This window comes from Argentina anserina, chromosome 6 (assembly GCF_933775445.1).
Source record: "Argentina anserina chromosome 6, drPotAnse1.1, whole genome shotgun sequence".
Lineage (NCBI taxonomy): Eukaryota > Viridiplantae > Streptophyta > Magnoliopsida > Rosales > Rosaceae > Argentina > Argentina anserina.
Window position 1 is genome coordinate 5,617,078 of NC_065877.1, and position 18,547 is coordinate 5,635,624.

An 18,547-nucleotide genomic window follows, 5' to 3' on the forward strand; every position below is an offset into this window, starting at 1 on the left:
TATTCATAGTTACTATTCATTCGGCGTTACTGTTCACCGACCGCCATCAATCATCACCAAATTTCACCACCACAACCTAAACAACATTTTCAACAACTTCCTAGTTGACACCAAGGTCTAAATCCGAGTCTAAACAGTCCAAACAACGAAGAACATGAAATCGGCACTATTCACAAACCCTAGAAATTGAAATTTTGATTCGGATACTTACACTTCGATTTGGCTCGATTCCTTTTGTGGGAATGTTGCTGGGACTGAGACAAGCAAAACCCCCAAGAATCACGAGCCATGGTGGCCGGAGGAGGCGGCGCCGCCACAGCAATAACTTCCGGCGGTTGCTACACCGTGTGTGGTTGTCACCGGAGTGCAAGGTGTAGCCCAAAAGATGGAGCTCGTCGAGTCCGTCAGTTTGATAGGTGGCACGACACGAGGCGACGTCGGATGGTGGAGAAATCGGCCGGAGAAGGTTTTTGGGTCGGGTGAACAGTACCCGAGCTCGGGTGAACAGTACCCGAACTGATTTTTAGAAAAATCTGATTTTCTGATTTTTAATCTTCTCTCCTTCCTTTTATACTATTTTCAAAATCGGAAACGAACTTCCGACGTTAATAACTTTCGCGTCCGACATCCGATTCGAACGCATGATGTGTCCACGAATTCGTATCGATGAGCTCTACGACTTTCGTGACGGAAGTTTTCGCAACCGAATGACGGAATAAAAGTCTATCTATACGTTGCGGTAACATTACGTTTTCTAATTAAACGATCCGAGAACGTTTCCGTTTTCGTTTCGAAATGTCGCAAACCTCCAATTGTCGTCTTGAATTAATTTCACAAGTTTAACACTCTGAAAATATTCGACATTTAATTTCTAAAAATTCGGGTTATTACATCTCGACATTGTCAACGACTCATCTATGTCCCTTTCACCATGGCGTCGTCGCTTCTATCCTCCGCCATGGCCTTTTGGATTATCGAGGAACTTGTTCTCGGGGATCTTCAATACGTTGAGTTTGATCTCTGGCATCTCTAAAGTAGACAAAGCTTAGGTTTTCTCGGGCTCCTCCGGTGGATCATCCTCCTTCAGTTTGGTCTCGGGCCATGCGGGCAGTACAGGTGTTGTGGTGGAAAATTTGACTAAGGGAGTATCAGTAAGTGGCATCGTGGCGGGATCATCAATCTTAGTTTAGATCGATGGAGTTGGATTTATCTTATGCTCTGCCTACATCTATATATCTCTCTCCTCAACGCCATCGGGGCTAGGCAAAGTATCGACGCTGCACCGCAACCATCAACGCCATCATACAACCTTGAAACCAACGACATTCTACGACGGCTCAAGGAGGTTGGTGGCGGCTCCAAGAGACCTGCCGGAAGAAGAGGTTCTAATTTCATTTTCAAAATCCCGGATTTAGTTTTTTTAATGAGGGGTAAAACATTTTACTGAGGAGTAGTAATAATTTTACTGAGGGATAGTAAACTTATTATTCATATTACTAGCTAGGGCATAATAATCTAATATTTACGGTTACTTAGAGTTAGTAATTTATTGTTTCTGTCACTAGACATGGATTATGTGATATTTTGAAATTAATAAGTTGTTTATTGTGGGTCAGTAATATGATAATTAGGGGTAAATAATTTTATAATTAGGGATTACTGAGAGTCAGTAATTTATTGCAGTAGTATTGGTGACCAAATTTGAAATTCAGCGAGCGATGACCAGATTTCTGATTCTGACCATCAGTGACTCGAAATTTATTATGGGTTATTGGATGTCGATAATGTATTCTGGCGGAAAAAAAGGGACTCCGGCGACAATATTCGGAAATCAGTGACCGGAGTCCGATGATCTATGACGTTAATTCGATGATGTTCTAGCAAAGTGTAATGAGTGAAAAATGTGTAATTTCTATAAGTGTTTAGATAGATGAGGATAAATTAGTCTAGAAAACATACAAAATCATAGCTTTCTTACTATTTGGTCAAATAGTGTCAGATACCTTTAGAGTAAATGGTCACATTTTGAACTTTGTCATTTAAATGGTTAATGAGGGTGTCAAATTAGTATCAAATGATCATTTTTCCTGATTACAACCTGAAGATTAGGTATGTATCTATATAGTTAGGTATGAATTTTTATATCAACATGTTTGTTAGGTATTTTATAATTCCAAATATCTCTTTTCATAGGTTGAATTTAATTTTTTACCAATATGCATGTTTTTATCTATTAGGTAACAATAGAGTGTGAAGAAAATGAAAAGTAGAAACCTAGAACAAAATATTTATCATATGAAAAATCATGGTACGAAAGAACATAATTGATAAAATATATATCTCATGGGTAACATAGCTTATTGGTAGATTCAAAGAATTTAAACGAACGAATGATATAGAAAACACAACAACCTTGAAATTCTCTCGTATGATTTTCAAAAGTCGGAGTAGTGTTTGTATTTTGAAATTTTGATAGTAGCTATATATATAATATAATTTTTTCTCAAGGAAAATTTGAAATAAAATGTTTCAACTGTTTAAAATAATGAAAAATAAAAAAATCACATCAAGCTTTGTATCTCGCTGGGTGTATCACTAGTTGGAGTACCCGACGTCGGGGCAAAGGCGGTGCAGTGACAACGGGTTTGTTGTTGCGCGGCATGGATCAGATCTAATTAACCTAATATGGGCTGCGTTTCTTGGGATCGATCAGAGTTGTTCTGCTTGGGTCGACGCGAAGCTTTGGAGCAGCAGGGATATCGCGAAGAGGTGGGCAACGGTCATGCGAACATGGAGGGTTTGGGCACCAGGTGATCTACCGGCGGTTGCTGATGCGAGATCAAGTTGCCAGCCGTCCGGTCGTCTTTCTCTGAATAAGGTTGTGGGTTGGGCTTGTCTTTTGGGCCTTGACCTGAGTTGTTTGTTATTTATTTTTACTAGTTGATTCGCACCGGATGTGCGAAATAAGTACCTGTATTAGTTATGCGAGGGTAGTCGGGTTTTGTGTCTGTGTGTGCACTTTTAGTGCCTTGTTTGCTCTAGGTAGGTGGCGAGTTCATTGCTTTATCAAATGGTCGTTGCCTCCTAATAGCAGGGTGAAGTTAAGTGTCGTCGGAGTTACTTTTTGGTGGAAACATAGTGGGAAAGCTGCACAATTGGTATTTATGCTTTGCAGTAGTCGAGTTATTTTTTCGGTATGTCACCGCTACAATATAGCAAATAGAGTAGTCATTAGAGCACTCTTTGCTGGTTAGTGTCTTGTTGAGTACTTGTTTGTGAAGATGTTTAATATTATTTCAGATCTCTGTAATAAGGGGTTTAGACTTCATGTTCCCCCCTTTTTATTTGACGGCTTCATTATTTATGGCTTAAGGGTAGCCACACAAGCCCTTATTTTCAAAAATAATGAAAATCAATGGAATGATTAAATTAGACATGATTTTAAATGGAAGCTAATATTAAGAAAACAAAAATAATCAAAATGGTAAAATAGACTTGTTGAAAAAGAATTTGGGTGTAGATTGAAAAAATATTTGAGTGTGGGTTTAATTTCAAATGAGGCTCTAATTTTGGGTCTATGACTAATTTTCTCTAAAAGCAATGTTGTTTCTCAGTTTTCCTTCTATTTTGGTTTTTTTTTTTCAAATGGTGTTGAATATGAGAAGCCGGGAAAATGGGTCGTAGGAGGATGTAAAAGAGAAGGTAGAGTGAATTTTCGGAAGATACCACGATAGAAGGATGTAGAGGAGGAGTTGTCGAGGCTCTCAAAGTATAAGTGAACAAAAGTTTTGTTCATCAATATTGTACATGTTTTTTTTTCTACCTATAATGGTGTTTAGTGGCAGATCCTAGATGGTTATTTAGAGGATGGTTAAAGTTCTAAACCAAAGAAGAAGAAGAAAATAGTGAGAATCTCGACGGTACAAGAAAATTTTATTAATTGAAACTAAAAGGGGTATACCTAGTTAGGGGAGAACATAATGAGTCTAACTTCTCAAATACACATAATAAAAAAATGTTAAACTAATAAAATTTAACTTTATGAATCGATAATTCTTCAAAAACACTTACATTTCCAGTTGATAGTTTAAATTTAACTAAACTAACTAAAAACTTGCTTCTTCTCTGTTCTTCCCTCCACATTAAAAATCAATAGAAGTACATAACCATAACGGATTTAAATCTCCAACAGAAAAAAAAAGTAGCAAACAAAAATTGAGTAATCAATTTAACTCAAACTCATAATCAGAAGAACCAAAATAATTAAACAAAGTAAAACTAAACTCAAATCTCAATTATATCACCTCATTGAACTGAGATTGCTGAACAAAAGCATATTTCTCAAATCTTCAATTCGATTTAGGGAGTAGGTCAAGACGAATGACGATGGTGTTGTGGTGGAGTATGGAGCTTAGTCTTTAGGGCCTCAAGTGAAATCAGTCAATCTAATTTAGGGATTTGGTTAAAAAATTAGGGATTTAGTCTTTGGGATTAAACAATTGAGAAGATGAAAAGAGAGAATAATGGATACTCCAACAGCTAGCCTGTAGCTAGCCCGCAGCTCACCCTCTCGATTGAGATCTATTCCCCTCTTTGTTTGACTGGAAATGCTTCATCGACTGATCCACCGATCTACGACCATTCCGGAATAAAAACCCAGATCTACGACCACATTGAATCTAGTCTTTATGAAGGAAAGTCTTTACTATTTGATCAAAAAGAAGGAAATCTCTAGTTTCACGTAGCACATGTACTCCACTCCCCCCGTTACTAGTTCTAATCGCAGGCCTTCCAATGGTAGAATAGAGAACACAATTTAGTTAATTATTATTTTTTGTGTGTGAAAGATTAGATGTGAGTGGATATAGAGGATGTTTCAACTTTAAAAAGTATATATATACAACTAGTTTTTTTTTTTGTAATCGGAGCATCCCCTTGTCATACAGAGGATCCGACAGTGATGGTGTTGTATCTACTAGAGAGTAATCCAAGCATGTGATACAGTACAATCAGTTTTGCTAATTACAATGCATGTTCTTTTTTAATTGAAACAATAATGCCCACATGTGGCTGAAAATTAATTAACTTCAAATATTACACCAAAACAAGTTTACAGGCTAACCTATAGATACTAATTATTGCACCCATGGTGATTAGGCCTACTACTACATAAATTAATCTCCCAAGAATTGATGGAATCTCACTGAGTAGGATGATTCCTTGCGAGGTGAAAGACCATGAGAACGATGAACAAGGTGGCGAACAGCCAGACCAGAACCAGCAACATAATCTCACCGTCGACAGCGTATTTCGGGTCACCGAAGATGAGAACTTGATCGCCTTCAGATTTGTTGGGGGCCAAGGAAGGTGAGAACGGAGAAAGAGCTGCCATCAACGATTCAACGAAGGTGGAGTTCTTGCAAGTTCTCTTGACGAAGGAATCGAATGATGATCTCTAGATCTTGTGAACAATAATAGTGGTTGCTCATACAGATTTTCGTCATTTTCCATTGCAATAGCTAGCTGAATATAGACGACGATATATCTGTGTACGTTGTGGATGTAAGGTTATAACACGTGAAAAATGAAGAACAGACAGAACAAGAGTACTTATATGAAGGTACACAAAGATGTATGATTGGCTTTCAATGGGGCTTTTTCAATAAGGACCATGATATGATATTGAGGACTAGTTGAAGACATAATAATTAATTAATTATTAATTAGACATAATTTTCAATTATATTTTTTCATCTCAACTGTTTAGATTTTAAGTCTATATAAGTATATTACTTATACAAATTTTTAGCCAATTTAGCAATTGTAAATGTGTCAAAGTAGATTAATTAGTGAATTGATCAAAATTGTCAAACATGAACCGTTCAAATTAGTAAATCACATTTATAAATGTCTTAACGATTTTCAATGTAACGATCCCAAAATTTCAAGCATAAAAACTCAAAATTTCAAAGTCGTGAAACACCAAAACAATCTCAATGAATCGAAATCATTTTAAATGCCACAGCGGATCATTACTGAGTTCTCAATACAACTCAGACAAACCAATTATTACAAACCAAATTTATAATTCAATACTTCATAAAAATGGAAATGTAATAATCCTCACAATCTCTCACAAAACCCACAAATAAATCCTCACAAGTTCTCACACAAATCCACAATAGAAACCTCACTACAAGAAGGATAATGAACGACTTAGAGTCCCCAGAGTTGTCCTTCGATTCCCACTAATCGACACCTGCAGTAGTATCCCCTACACCATCAAATTGTTGCACCGGGATTGTAAACACAAATCCGGTAAGCTTTACAGCTCGTATGAGTAAAATAAAACAAATATAATTCGCATATCAATATATACGACAATCCACAAATCAACAAATATAAATGCACTCATGAGTCAATGGACGACCCATCTGGTTGTCCCAAAAATATGAAAATGAAAGTACTCATGAGAAATTGGGCAACCCCTCTGTTTACCCAAATGCATTAATAATACGGGTACTAATGAGCGCTGGTACACCTCGATACCCAACGTCCGACATTGGGCAACCTCCTTGCTACCCAACGTCCAAAAATATGAGTACTCATGAGCCGATAACCCATCTGTTACCTCACATGCAGTACTCCGGCAGACAGACTAGAGCTCTAACTGTATCGTAACTTTCGCCCGGCCAAAGGCTAGGTTCCGACATGCCAAACACGTCCGAAGACTGGTCCGAAGACAAAATATTTTAACAAACTCCATGTTAAAACCACGTACAATAATCACACCTCATATTGTACAAATCGCATCAACATGCTCAACATATAATTCTCATCACCACCGTGATCATATTCACAAACGAAATCCTAACAGTATATAATATAGCAAACTATATATATATATATGTACCTATTTACCATTTATACAATATATATATAATCCACTATATCATATACATGTTATATTTCATAAACACGTGTGAAGACTGGTCCGAAGACAAAATATTTTAACAAACTCCATGTTAAAATCACGTACAATAATCACACCTCATATTGTACAAATCGCATCAACATGCTCAATATATAATTCTCATCACCACCGTTATCATATTCACAAACGAAATCCTAAAAGTATATAATATAGCAAGCTATATATATATGTACATATTTACCATTTATACAATATATATATATAATCCACTATATCATATACATGTTATATTTCATTCTTTAATAATTTGCAAAATCTTGAATCTCCGCAAGGGTAGATTCGTAAATAAGTGAGATTTTACTCACCGTATCAACTCGAGCGTAATTCCAAAATTTCCGAAGATAATTCATTTCCTTGATTTATTGATCACCTTGAAAATATAAGAAAAGAATTTAGAAACGTTTCGTAAACCTTTAAATGCCGAAACAGTAATAATCTGTTACTGTTCAGCAATTTTTTGGTTTTACGAATTTACTGTTCACTGAGTACTATTCACTGTGTACTATTCATGTATTTACTATTCATGCATTACTGTATAAATACACATCCATTACGTATTCCTATACGACGAGTACATATTATTTACGTATTTCTGTACGTACGAATACTATTTAAATGTAAATATTGTCTCAGTAAACATTAATTACTGATTTTCCCTTCTGAAATTATTTTTCACATTTACTGAAAGTAATTTATATTTACATTTACTGTATGTAAAAATAAATGTACATTTACCGTACGTAAATCACTTTTAAATTTACCGCACGTAAAAATTAATTACAAAATTACCCTTCGGAAACACTGTTCACACGCCGCCGCACGTGGCGGCGCGTGGGGTACACGCGCCACCTCCAGCAGGCTGCGCGTGGGGCACACGCGCCGAGCCTAAGGCCGGCGCGTAGCACGCCACCGCCGCCCCAAAATCCCTCCTTTCTTCCCCCTCTTCCTCCCCACGGCCTCACGCCGCCCCTAGACCCCTCCACGCCCTCACACGCGCCGCCTAAGGCGGCGGTATCCCCCCTCACTTCCTCCTCCCCCGATCTGCACCAAATCCATCCAATTCCAACAAAAATCACACCAAACAACCACACAATCAATCAATTCAACTCACACTTACCTATTCCACGTCTTGAAGTCACCAGAGATCGTCGGAGAGAAGCACAACAGCGGCGAAGGAACTTGCAGACCTCGGGTTGGAGCGGAGAGACTCACACCGGCGCGGGGAGGTGCGGCGAGCTCGAGGGTTGCTGCGAACGTCCGTGCGAAGCTTCCTAGGCCGGCGGTGTGCGACACGGACGGGCGGAGGATGAGATCGCCGGAGCTGGGTTTTTTTTAGAGAGGGAGAGCGAATCGGGGAGAGAGAGAACCGAGGGAGGCGGGGAGAGGAGAGAGAAAGGGGTTTCCATAAATGGAAACCCTAATCAGAAAAAAGTCATTTTTATACTCGTTTCCAAAATCGGAAACTAACTTCCGACGTTAATAACTTTCACGTACGATTTCCGATTCGAACGCGTGACACGTCCACGAACTCGTATCGACAAGCTCTACAATTTTTGTGAAGGGAGTTTTTGCAACCGAGCGACGGAATAAAAGTCGATATATACGTTGCGGAAACGTAACGTTTTTTTCTAACTAAACGTTCCGAAACGTTTCCGTTCGAGTTTCGTAATGTCGCAAGCAATCCAAATTTCATTTTATTGAATTTCACAACTTAATAGAAATTAAACAAACTAAAAATCGTTCCGAAAAATCGGGTTATTACATTCAATATAGACAAAATTTTACAGGGATGATTTATTCATATATATTTACAAAGTAAACGGTCGAGATTTAAATATAAGATCGAAAAATTGGTGAATAAAAAAGGTTCTCAATTAGTCGTCAATAAGATGATTCTCATTAGAAAGACTCCCTGATTTTCAAATGAAAATATGCAAATACAACGGCTGCTTTATTTTGTTTGGTTTTCGCTAGCAACTAAACATTCACGCTTGTCATGAAAAAGCTAGTCAATCAGTTATATAATATATATATATATACTCATTGGAAAGAGAGAGCTTATTTGGTATACGGGTTGTGTATATACATGACTCATCTACACTGTTGGATTTGACATGTGGACAACTTAATATATTGTTGGGGTTGACGCGCGTTAAGTCTCCTTTGAGAGGCGAGTCAAGGTGAGCAGTGGTTCTGGTAATAGCAGCAGGCTTTTCTGGTTCAGTGGCGCATAAGCTTCGTTCTCCATCTTGGTAGTGGGCAAAGATGAGAGAGTGGCGACGGTTACAAAAAGGGACTTGATGGAGGAGGAGATGAGGGGATAGAGATTCTGGATGAAGACCTTTGGTCTTTGAAATGGGCGAAGGAGGAGGACATAATCATGGTATCATGGTCGCCATGGTAATCAGAGTTGCAGAATAGGGAATGAAGATGAGATGATTTTTATTTTTAATTACTTCTTATTTTCTTTTAGGACAAAAACGAGATAAGGGTGGGACAAAAATGAGCATGAAGTTAGAGATTTGGCCGGAATCTTAAAATCGGGCTTGGTTCTTCTCCTCCGATATATTGAAGGCCACTGCAGGAGAAATTTGTGGATTGCTATCGATAGAGGGAAGGTAGAGGAAGGTTTATGTGGGGGTGCGCCATCTTGAAGACACCGGGACGGCGGAGCTGGGTTTTTAGTGGTCAGAGATGTTAAGCTCTACATCCTCTACCTCTATATCAAAGAAGAGAGCCGCATGACTCCCACTAGCACCTATAGCACGTGGTTGCACTTCTAACCCGTGTATATACACGGCCCGTGTATCGAATAAGTTTCGTTGGAAAGACTCCTTCATTACGTTGCAGTTTTTATGGGGAATCCATTTTCTTTCTATGTGCTAATATATGTATGATTCACCTATTACATATTGATGAGAATCGAAGGGGATTTTCTTTTAGCTATTATGTTTCTAATTCGCATTCCAGTAATATGGGACAATTTGGCTCGACTTGCCTTGTAAGATTGAATTGAAATAAGTTTATTGTTTGGGCTCATCTGATTTTTATAAATTCCCAAGATTTTCATCAACAAAATGCTCTGTCAATCAAAAAGAAAGAAAGAAAGAAAGAAAAAGAACTTATGCTCATATGGAATCATCTATCCTAGTTGGGACAAATGGGACAATTGACAAGTTGTATAGCATCATGTACCATACTACAGGTTCACACTTCAAGCAATGCAATTCACTCCAAGATTCAGTTCACCACAACTTCTTAAGTCATTTTCGTGGGATTGAAATTCCATTCTGATGACAATTCTTTTCAGATATTCTATTACCTTATGGTCTGTAAAGATTTACCAAAGTATCAAATGGGAGAGGCATGGATTCTCCTCTCAAATTCTTCGTCTCTATATCACTCGTGCATAACATGTACATTGCATGCAGTTGGCTGAAAAGATAGCATGGCTTGTATTGTTCCTCCTCCTATGTGCCCAACAGAGGATTTGGGAAGCGAAAACTTCCAAAGGCTTGCCAAGCAGCTTCAGTGTTACAGGCCACCCAAATTAATTGACGAAATGGAGGAAAATATCGAGCATGGAATAACCGAAGAGCCTTCTTGTGTCACAATTAGAGAGAGAAGAGCAGCTGTTCTAATATGCATCTTTGAAGGTCCTGAGGGTGAGCTAAGAGTTATTCTTACTAGAAGATCAATGAACTTGGCTTCACATCCAGGTACGTATTGACTAAATTGGTCTTAATTTATTCACTCTGTACATAACTGTACTAGGTGGGCATTAAAGCATGGATCCATAAGCAATGACTTTATCAATATAAATTTTCCCAAGTCGTCCTGGAAACAGGTGATGTAGCATTGCCAGGTGGAAAAATGGAGGAGAGTGATGAAGATGAATCTGCAACTGCACTGAGGGAAGCCATGGAAGAGATTGGCCTAAATTCTAGTCTAGTTCAAGTTGTCGCTAAACTAGAGTTCTTTTTATCACAGGTATAATAACATATACAGAATGTGATACAAGCCTATTCATCTACACTGTGGATCATTCTTAATTCAATTATTTCAATCATTCGATAAATAGATGTGAATATGCATAATAAGCTGATAGAAATGAGTCAAATGACAGTCGCAGTAATCGTTTATATATATACTCAATTTGTGGCCTGGTGCTATTATTTGTGCAGCACTCACTCACAGTTATCCCTGTCATTGGATTAGTATCCCGGATAGAAGATTTCAAGCCTCTACTCAACACTGACGAAGTTGATGCTATATTTGATGTCCCACTGGAGATGTTTCTCAAGGTCATGCATGATAGTTCCCATTTAACTCACCAATGCAAAGAGCCAGAGAACATGATATTAGTTGTTAACACATTATGTACATTTGTGTAATGCAGAAAGAAAATCACAGATTCGACGAGAGAGAATGGAAAGGATGTAAATATGTTGTCCATCATTTTGAATTTGAATCCGAGCATGGAGAGTTCTTAATATGGGGACTTACTGCAAGCATTCTGATTAGAGCTGCCTCTGTTATCTACCGGCAATCTCCAGTCTTTCAAGCACATCTCCCTGACTTTCAAACTTTACAAAAAGCCTTGCATGGTGTTAACTCTAATGTAGCATGACATAGCCGACCATCATAACGTGCTGAAAACCCTGAAACAGTATTGAGATACTTCAAAGAACTTCTAATAAAGAGTTTCAAAACACTTTTACTTAAGAGTTTATTGACACAGCAGAATTTCCCAAAACTCACTAGCTTTATGAATTAGATGAATAGAAACATTTCTCCGTACCTACTTAAAATCGTGTTGTAAACTATGTGGCTTGATTTTGATTGTGATAGAAGAATATTAATGGAAACTTCGTCGATTGCCTTAGTCAATAACTCAATATATTGATAATGTTGTGGTAAAATGCAATCATCTTTCTCATAAATTGATCATTGTAAGCTAGTCTTTTGTTTGAAAATCTGAAGAAAATTATTTAATATCAGTCAAAATATCACCACCTTCAAGCTTCCGTATACGAATATGCAGACTTTTTAACCCAAAAAAAAAAATACAAATACGCAGACTTAACAACATGACCCCCTTCTACATGTACCGTACCTAGCTGACTCGGTCAACTTTAGAAGCTTCACCATATATTTCACGGCGGATTAATGGTGCTCATCTACATTCGACAAGTCAAAGTCCTCCTGCATTCCAATCTTAAGAAGACTTGCACTTCTCAATCTAGTTCTGCAGCAGCAAGGAATTTTCAGACGAAGCTACCAAACGAATACAGATAAAGTTTCCAACCTCACCAACCCAACCACATATATATAGTTATAAACACAGAAGCTTCACACACTACAATACTTCTTCTCCATCATTTCAACCATGGCTACCACTTATGCTTACAGTGAAGTCTCCCCAGCAGTCCCAGCCTGGCTAAACAAAGGTGACAACGCATGGCAGCTCACGGCAGCCACCTTGGTAGGGCTGCAGAGCATGCCGGGCCTCATCATCCTCTACGCTAGCATAGTCAAGAAGAAATGGGCCGTCAACTCCGCCTTCATGGCCCTCTACGCCTTCGCCGCCGTCCTCATTTGTTGGGTGCTCGTCGGCTACCGCATGGCCTTCGGTGACCAGCTCTTTCCATTTTGGGGTAAAGGAGCTCCGGCCCTGGGTCAGAAGTTTCTGATTGACCAAGCTAATGTCCCCGAAAGCAAACATGGAACGAACCACATGGTAAAGCCGTTGTACCCTATGGCGTCGCTCGTGTACTTTCAGTTCACTTTTGCCGCCATCACGTTGATTTTGTTAGCTGGCTCGGTTCTTGGACGCATGAACATTAAGGCTTGGATGGCTTTTGTTCCACTTTGGCTGATCTTTTCTTACACTGTTGGGGCCTTTAGTCTCTGGGGTGGAGGGTTCCTCTATCATTGGGGTGTCATCGACTACTCCGGTGGCTATGTCATCCACCTCTCCTCCGGCATCGCGGGCTTCACGGCGGCTTATTGGGTATGAAATAATGAAAACTTTAGTTTAACTAACCGAAAGATTTAATGATGTGTCTAGTTTCAGTTTTTATACAACATAGATACTAACATAAATAGTGAACAAAAGTTCATTGTTTCTTCAAGTGCTAAAGAAACTGTGTAAATTGTGTAATTATCCAGATGCATTATTAAAGTATCTAGTACTCATAAAAACACTGCCAAACATCAACCTAACCCTTGGACCATTGTAAACAAAATTAATGTAAACTTCAATACGTGCTTCATTTTATTAATTATAGAATTGAATATTAAATTATTGATCATGTTATAGGTTGGTCCAAGGTTGAAAAGTGATAGGGAAAGGTTTCCCCCGAACAACGTTTTGCTTATGCTTGCCGGTGCCGGGCTATTATGGATGGGGTGGTCAGGCTTCAATGGTGGAGCACCATATGCAGCAAACATCAATGCTTCAATTGCGGTGTTGAACACAAACATATGTGCCGCAACGAGCCTGCTCGTGTGGACTTCTCTAGATGTCATGTTCTTCGGAAAGCCATCGGTGATCGGAGCCGTTCAGGGAATGATGACGGGACTTGTGTGCATTACGCCAGGGGCAGGGTTAGTTCAATCGTGGGCGGCTATTGTGATGGGAATTGCTTCTGGAAGTATTCCATGGGTGTCCATGATGGTTATTCACAAAAAGTCTTCCCTGTTCCAAAAGGTAACGTTCTTAGTGCGCTTGTGACTCGATCTCTAGTCTTGCGTTTTCATTCTCTCTTGGCATGATGAGCTGCAGGTTGCATATTATTTTAGGCTTGACAAGTCACAAAGCCTTCCTCAAGGGCTGCTTGTTCCCATTGAATACAAGTTGTCTTTCATATTTTTAAAAGAATTTGTTTAATCTCGTGTTTCATTTCTGTTTACTATATTGATCTTGCTTTACCAATGGGGTTGCCCTTGCCAAAATTTTCAATGTTCATGGTTTTAGTCATCGCCAAATCTTTAAAATACTAAGATTCCCTTGTATCATTCTCTTGTCTTAGTCACTTGAGCTGATTTGATTTCAATGACCAATCCACATGCGATGGATTAGATCTTCGTATAAAGCTTCACTACCCCTTCAGTGGTTATTACCAACATGACATTGCAAAATATACATAACTACTCTTTGAACACTTTCTCGGAAAACAAAAAACTACTCTTTGAACTCTGCAGATATGTACATGAAATTAACATTTGTGTGATTATTACAGGTAGATGACACTCTAGGCGCATTTCATACACACGCAGTGGCCGGACTCCTAGGGGGACTCCTCACCGGACTGTTCGCCGAGCCAGCTCTCTGCAGGCTCATACTGCCAGTTGGCGATAGCCGTGGTGCTTTCTACGGTGGAAATGGCGGGGTGCAATTCCTGAAACAAATTGTGGCGGCGTTGTTTGTGATTGCTTGGAACATAGTCTCAACCACAATAATTCTCCTCGGTATAAGATGCTTCATACCTTTGAGAATGCCTGATGAGCAGCTTCTGATTGGAGACGATGCAGTTCATGGAGAAGAGGCCTATGCTCTCTGGGGTGATGGAGAAAAATACGACCCAACTAAGCATGGCTGGAATACATCAGTTTATGGTGAAGAAATGGCACCGTCTCCATATATCAATGGGGCGAGAGGTGTCACCATTAATTTGTAAGCAATATGTGATTGCAGGTTGCTTCTTCTGCCCATGATCACATACGATATGTGAGGTGTAACTGTGTAAGTATAAATTTTGGTTATGCTGGTGAAATGCAATGTTGTTATCGTGTTTGGTTTTTGTGTAATTTTATCTAGTCCAGACTTTCTATCAAAAATTGACTAATATTGAGGCAGAGATATGGAAGAAAATCAGGACATGTTAACAGAAATTTATTCCTCTTCGTATGCAAGAGGCAGTGGTACTACATGGTTATGTATAACATGCTTGTTGAATATTCCCTCTGCTTGAACAAAGATTTGGAAATCACAAAGACTTTACTTCCCACATTATATATTGCTACTTGTATCACAAACTCGAGGTGCTGAAACTGCCTGAAAGTTTCAAAGCCTGTAACGTTCGATTGGTTCAATATGTGAAACAATTGAATAAGAAAAAACAAAAGCTAATCCATCATTCCATCCACGTCCCTCCAGAAATAGTTTTAAAAAAAAAGTAAATATCAGCTAAAATGAATCCAGAAATGCAATCGGAAAAAAAAATGGATCCAGAAATAGATCAAGAAGACCAAGACCAAGATCATCACCTGAACATGACTAACAATAAATTACCACATTAGTGCACAAATATCTGACTACTCGTGTTTCAATCATCCTCCAGAGTCGAGCATAAATAAAAATTGGGAGTGTGAGCCTCACGGTAAACCCCACCTCAATCAACAACTTACAGTCACAATCAAACCCAACAAACCTTATCATCACAATATGCTTTCTCTATTCTCCAATAATCAACACCATCCTGTATCTCTTTATCCACAACCGACTAATTATTCTCTCCAGGTGGCTAACATAACAGTGATAACACCAACCTTTAATAATCGAAGATGAGGCAATTACAAAAGTACCCTATGAACTGAAAGGATCGACAATGGTAAATGTCAAAGATGAGCTGTTTAACAGGCGCAGTACAAATTCATATGTGCCAATTTCCATCCATTCTAATGCAGATGCTCCTGAATAAATATCAGTTTTTTTACAGTAAAACTAGAACTTCGGAAGAAAGGCACCACAATAGCTAATTTTTACCAGATAATCTATGTTCGATGATGAATTTTGTAAGATGGCCGAAATATTTACGAATCAAACTTCTCCTAGTCCTGGATTATTCTCCCAGTTGGTTGATACTGAGGCAGCATTCCCATTTTGGGTAGCAACACTGTTGCTGTTCTGTGAAGTCCCACCATTGCTATTTTGAGAAGACACACCATTGCTATTATTGTTGATCGGATTAGAGTTTTTCACTTTTAGAGCATCCACTGTATCTACAAGGTTCTGGACACGACGTACCTGTTGAAGAAAGATACCATGATAATTGATAAGATTCTAAAAGCGCATGCAACTTCTAAGCTTATAATGTCGCCACTACAAAGTTGGTAATTCCAAAACTAGTGTTGTAAACCACTTCTCCTATCTTACACACAAACTCATGCACCAGGGACTTTGACACTCAAATAGGATCATGTCAAAAAAAAATGCCACTTGTGGTGTACTTAGTTTCAATTCCAAATAGGGAGAATAGTTTTACAGTAGAGGGCATAAAAATTAGATCATTATTCAGAGGCCATGTACTCAGGCAGCCTCTCTGCCAAGGGCTCCATATGAAAGTTCTAAGATGTTTTAGAAGTTTAAACCAAAAACAAAACACATTGGACTCAAATCATGATACAAGACGTAATACTATGATGATATGAGCATCAAATACAAGACGTACACACTAAACACCTTAAATAATAGTGCTCTATACGTGAACTCTTCTCTACTGCAAAATGAATGTAGTGGAAGCCCTCCAGTTGGGTTCTCACTAAATGGGAAGTCACATCATAGTTGGCCCTCAATGGACAACAAGTATAGAACTAAAAATAGATTGAAAAAGGACATATTCATGTTTAAGGTATGGCAAATTGTACAACAAGCTGATCTAGCGAGGCAAGGACTGAGAACAAAACAGATGCATCACAGTCTTCCTCAGATCTCGCACACCCAACAAAATGTAAATCCTGGTCATGCTATCTTCTATAGGTAGAAGCCTAGATAAATTCCAAACAGAGATCAGAGAATCCCTCCTTGTACTTGACATCATTGCTAATTTACTACTGGAATATGTCAAAATTTATAAGTACTTGCTGCAATTAGAGGGTTTTTCATCTTCCTAGCATCTGCAAACCCCTAAAGGTTGTCGATCATGTTGACTTTATGATTTGGTAACGCGATCAATGGATGCAGTGCAAGTGAAATATTTTGTTACATTGATTACGTGTGTGATGCATGAACCACAATACGACATTATCCATGAGATCAAACAACGATTGACACGAAATCTAACAACTTGAGAATCAAATTATGGAAAGTTAAATTCAATAATTTAGGAACTGCAATGGTAAAAGATACAAACCTCAGCCTTCCGCTGCATTCTAGCTTCTCCTTCCGCTCTGATGCCATCCAGTTTCAGCAATTGCCTCATGAGCAACTCTGATGATACAACAAACTCCTTATCAGATACCATGGCGCCACCACTAACAGCCACATCCAATGCGGAAACCTACATTTAAAAAGTAATCAATTAACATCATAGTCCCACAGATATCGCCCTCATTTCGATAAACAAATGAATACACACACTCACCCTATCCGCTAGGCTATCAACCTCGGCCCTGACTCCAGCAATCTCTTCAAATGCCTTTGCCATCTTAGGGCTCATAGCTCCAATCTCTCCAACCTCCGCAACATCACTCGACATCTCATTGCTCTCATTTACCTCTGCGACACTCCTCTCCTTCCTTTTCGGCTCCTGCAAGAGCATAACCTTGGAATTGTCCTTGACGCCGGCGGCGTCCAAATGCTCCTCATCCTCCTTCTCTTTCCCCCTGAACAGAAGCTTCTGCTCCTCCGGCTCCAGCCCCGTCTTCTGCGAAACAAGCCCCTTCAACTCCCCTATCAATCATCATCAAAATTCCACATCAATAAAACACCTAATCAAATTGCACAATAGTCACAACTCAAACCGACACTATAACACAGAGTTCAATCACCATAATCATTGACAAAACCCTAACAATTCCAATAACAAAAACAACTATTGAGACTTTAATAGTGAAGTTCATATCAATGTAAGGGAGTAGATTAGAGCAAGTACCGAAAGTGGAGTGGGCTGGGAGGTTGATGACGTGGTGGGCCGGGCCTTGGGTGACGTGGATGGTGATGGCGGACCGGCGATCGGCGGAGGCGGAGGCTTCGTCAAAGTCGCGGCGCGGGACACACATGCCGCCGGGTCGGAGCTCCGAGTCGCTGTCCTGGGTATGAGGGGTGACCGGCGAGGGTTTCGGAGTCGGAGTCTTCTTGAACATGGTGGTCGGAATCGAGAGCCTGCGAATTGAAAGGGTTGTGAGAAATTGGGGTTTTGTTTTTGTGACGAGGAAATTTGGGGGTTTTGTGCGAGTTGTGGTAATTTGGCGGGTGTAGACTTCGGAGTGGATGAAGTAAAAGTTAAAAGAAAGAGGGGATTTACCGTTTTAGGTTATAACGGGCGGCGGTCTTTTCTTAGACGGCGTTACACCAACCAATCGTCTCCTCTATGCGTCCTGTTTTCGTTCTTTTCTTGTTTGTTTTTCTTTTCCTGTGTCATGCTGGTTTTCGTGTGAAGACCTCTGAACTTTGAGATCTGCTTGTTGTCGGATTCGAATTAGTTGTAATCTTCATTTATCAATGAAGTCCTATCCTAAAAAAAGTTTGAAAACAACCACAAATGTATGATTATTTATATATGCTTAGCTCTTAATTTAGACCTTTTGTTATAAAAAACAACTTCCCTT

At 39.2% G+C, this 18,547-nt stretch overlaps 3 protein-coding genes across 3 annotated transcripts; 2 read left to right on the plus strand and 1 right to left on the minus strand.

Moving 5' to 3' along the window:
* The first annotated feature begins 10,442 nt into the window (after positions 1-10,442).
* LOC126801184 (nudix hydrolase 15, mitochondrial-like) lies at positions 10,443-11,911 on the plus strand. Its single transcript, XM_050528653.1, has 4 exons — positions 10,443-10,713; positions 10,842-10,984; positions 11,179-11,298; positions 11,394-11,911. Exons 1-4 carry the CDS (start codon positions 10,443-10,445, stop codon positions 11,622-11,624), a joined length of 765 nt encoding a protein of 254 aa, XP_050384610.1. The 3' UTR covers positions 11,625-11,911.
* A 341-nt stretch (positions 11,912-12,252) lies between these two features.
* Positions 12,253-14,792, plus strand: LOC126801183 (ammonium transporter 2-like). The gene is made up of 3 exons (XM_050528651.1): positions 12,253-13,007; positions 13,317-13,706; positions 14,239-14,792. Exons 1-3 carry the CDS (start codon positions 12,384-12,386, stop codon positions 14,674-14,676), a joined length of 1,452 nt encoding a protein of 483 aa, XP_050384608.1. The 5' UTR covers positions 12,253-12,383; the 3' UTR covers positions 14,677-14,792.
* A 735-nt stretch (positions 14,793-15,527) lies between these two features.
* LOC126798856 (BAG family molecular chaperone regulator 4) lies at positions 15,528-18,180 on the minus strand. Its single transcript, XM_050525928.1, has 4 exons — positions 17,872-18,180; positions 17,362-17,669; positions 17,131-17,277; positions 15,528-16,025 (listed from the first exon to the last, which is right to left on the minus strand). Exons 1-4 carry the CDS (start codon positions 18,080-18,082, stop codon positions 15,819-15,821), a joined length of 873 nt encoding a protein of 290 aa, XP_050381885.1. The 5' UTR covers positions 18,083-18,180; the 3' UTR covers positions 15,528-15,818.
* Positions 18,181-18,547: the final 367 nt, after the last annotated feature.

Excerpts from the sequence above, each read along its gene's own strand:
- LOC126801184 (XM_050528653.1), top strand. The coding sequence starts at position 10,443 with ATGGCTTGTATTGTTCCTCCTCCTATGTGCCCAACAGAGGATTTGGGA. Across the intron at positions 10,985-11,178 it reads TAGAGTTCTTTTTATCACAG|CACTCACTCACAGTTATCCC; the intron begins GTATAATAACAT and ends TTATTTGTGCAG. Across the intron at positions 11,299-11,393 it reads CACTGGAGATGTTTCTCAAG|AAAGAAAATCACAGATTCGA; the intron begins GTCATGCATGAT and ends TGTGTAATGCAG.
- LOC126801183 (XM_050528651.1), top strand. The coding sequence starts at position 12,384 with ATGGCTACCACTTATGCTTACAGTGAAGTCTCCCCAGCAGTCCCAGCC. Across the intron at positions 13,008-13,316 it reads GCTTCACGGCGGCTTATTGG|GTTGGTCCAAGGTTGAAAAG; the intron begins GTATGAAATAAT and ends ATCATGTTATAG. Across the intron at positions 13,707-14,238 it reads AGTCTTCCCTGTTCCAAAAG|GTAGATGACACTCTAGGCGC; the intron begins GTAACGTTCTTA and ends TGATTATTACAG.
- LOC126798856 (XM_050525928.1), bottom strand. The coding sequence starts at position 18,082 with ATGTTCAAGAAGACTCCGACTCCGAAACCCTCGCCGGTCACCCCTCAT. Across the intron at positions 17,278-17,361 it reads TTGATAGCCTAGCGGATAGG|GTTTCCGCATTGGATGTGGC; the intron begins GTGAGTGTGTGT and ends TTTTAAATGTAG. Across the intron at positions 16,026-17,130 it reads GAATGCAGCGGAAGGCTGAG|GTACGTCGTGTCCAGAACCT; the intron begins GTTTGTATCTTT and ends TTTCTTCAACAG.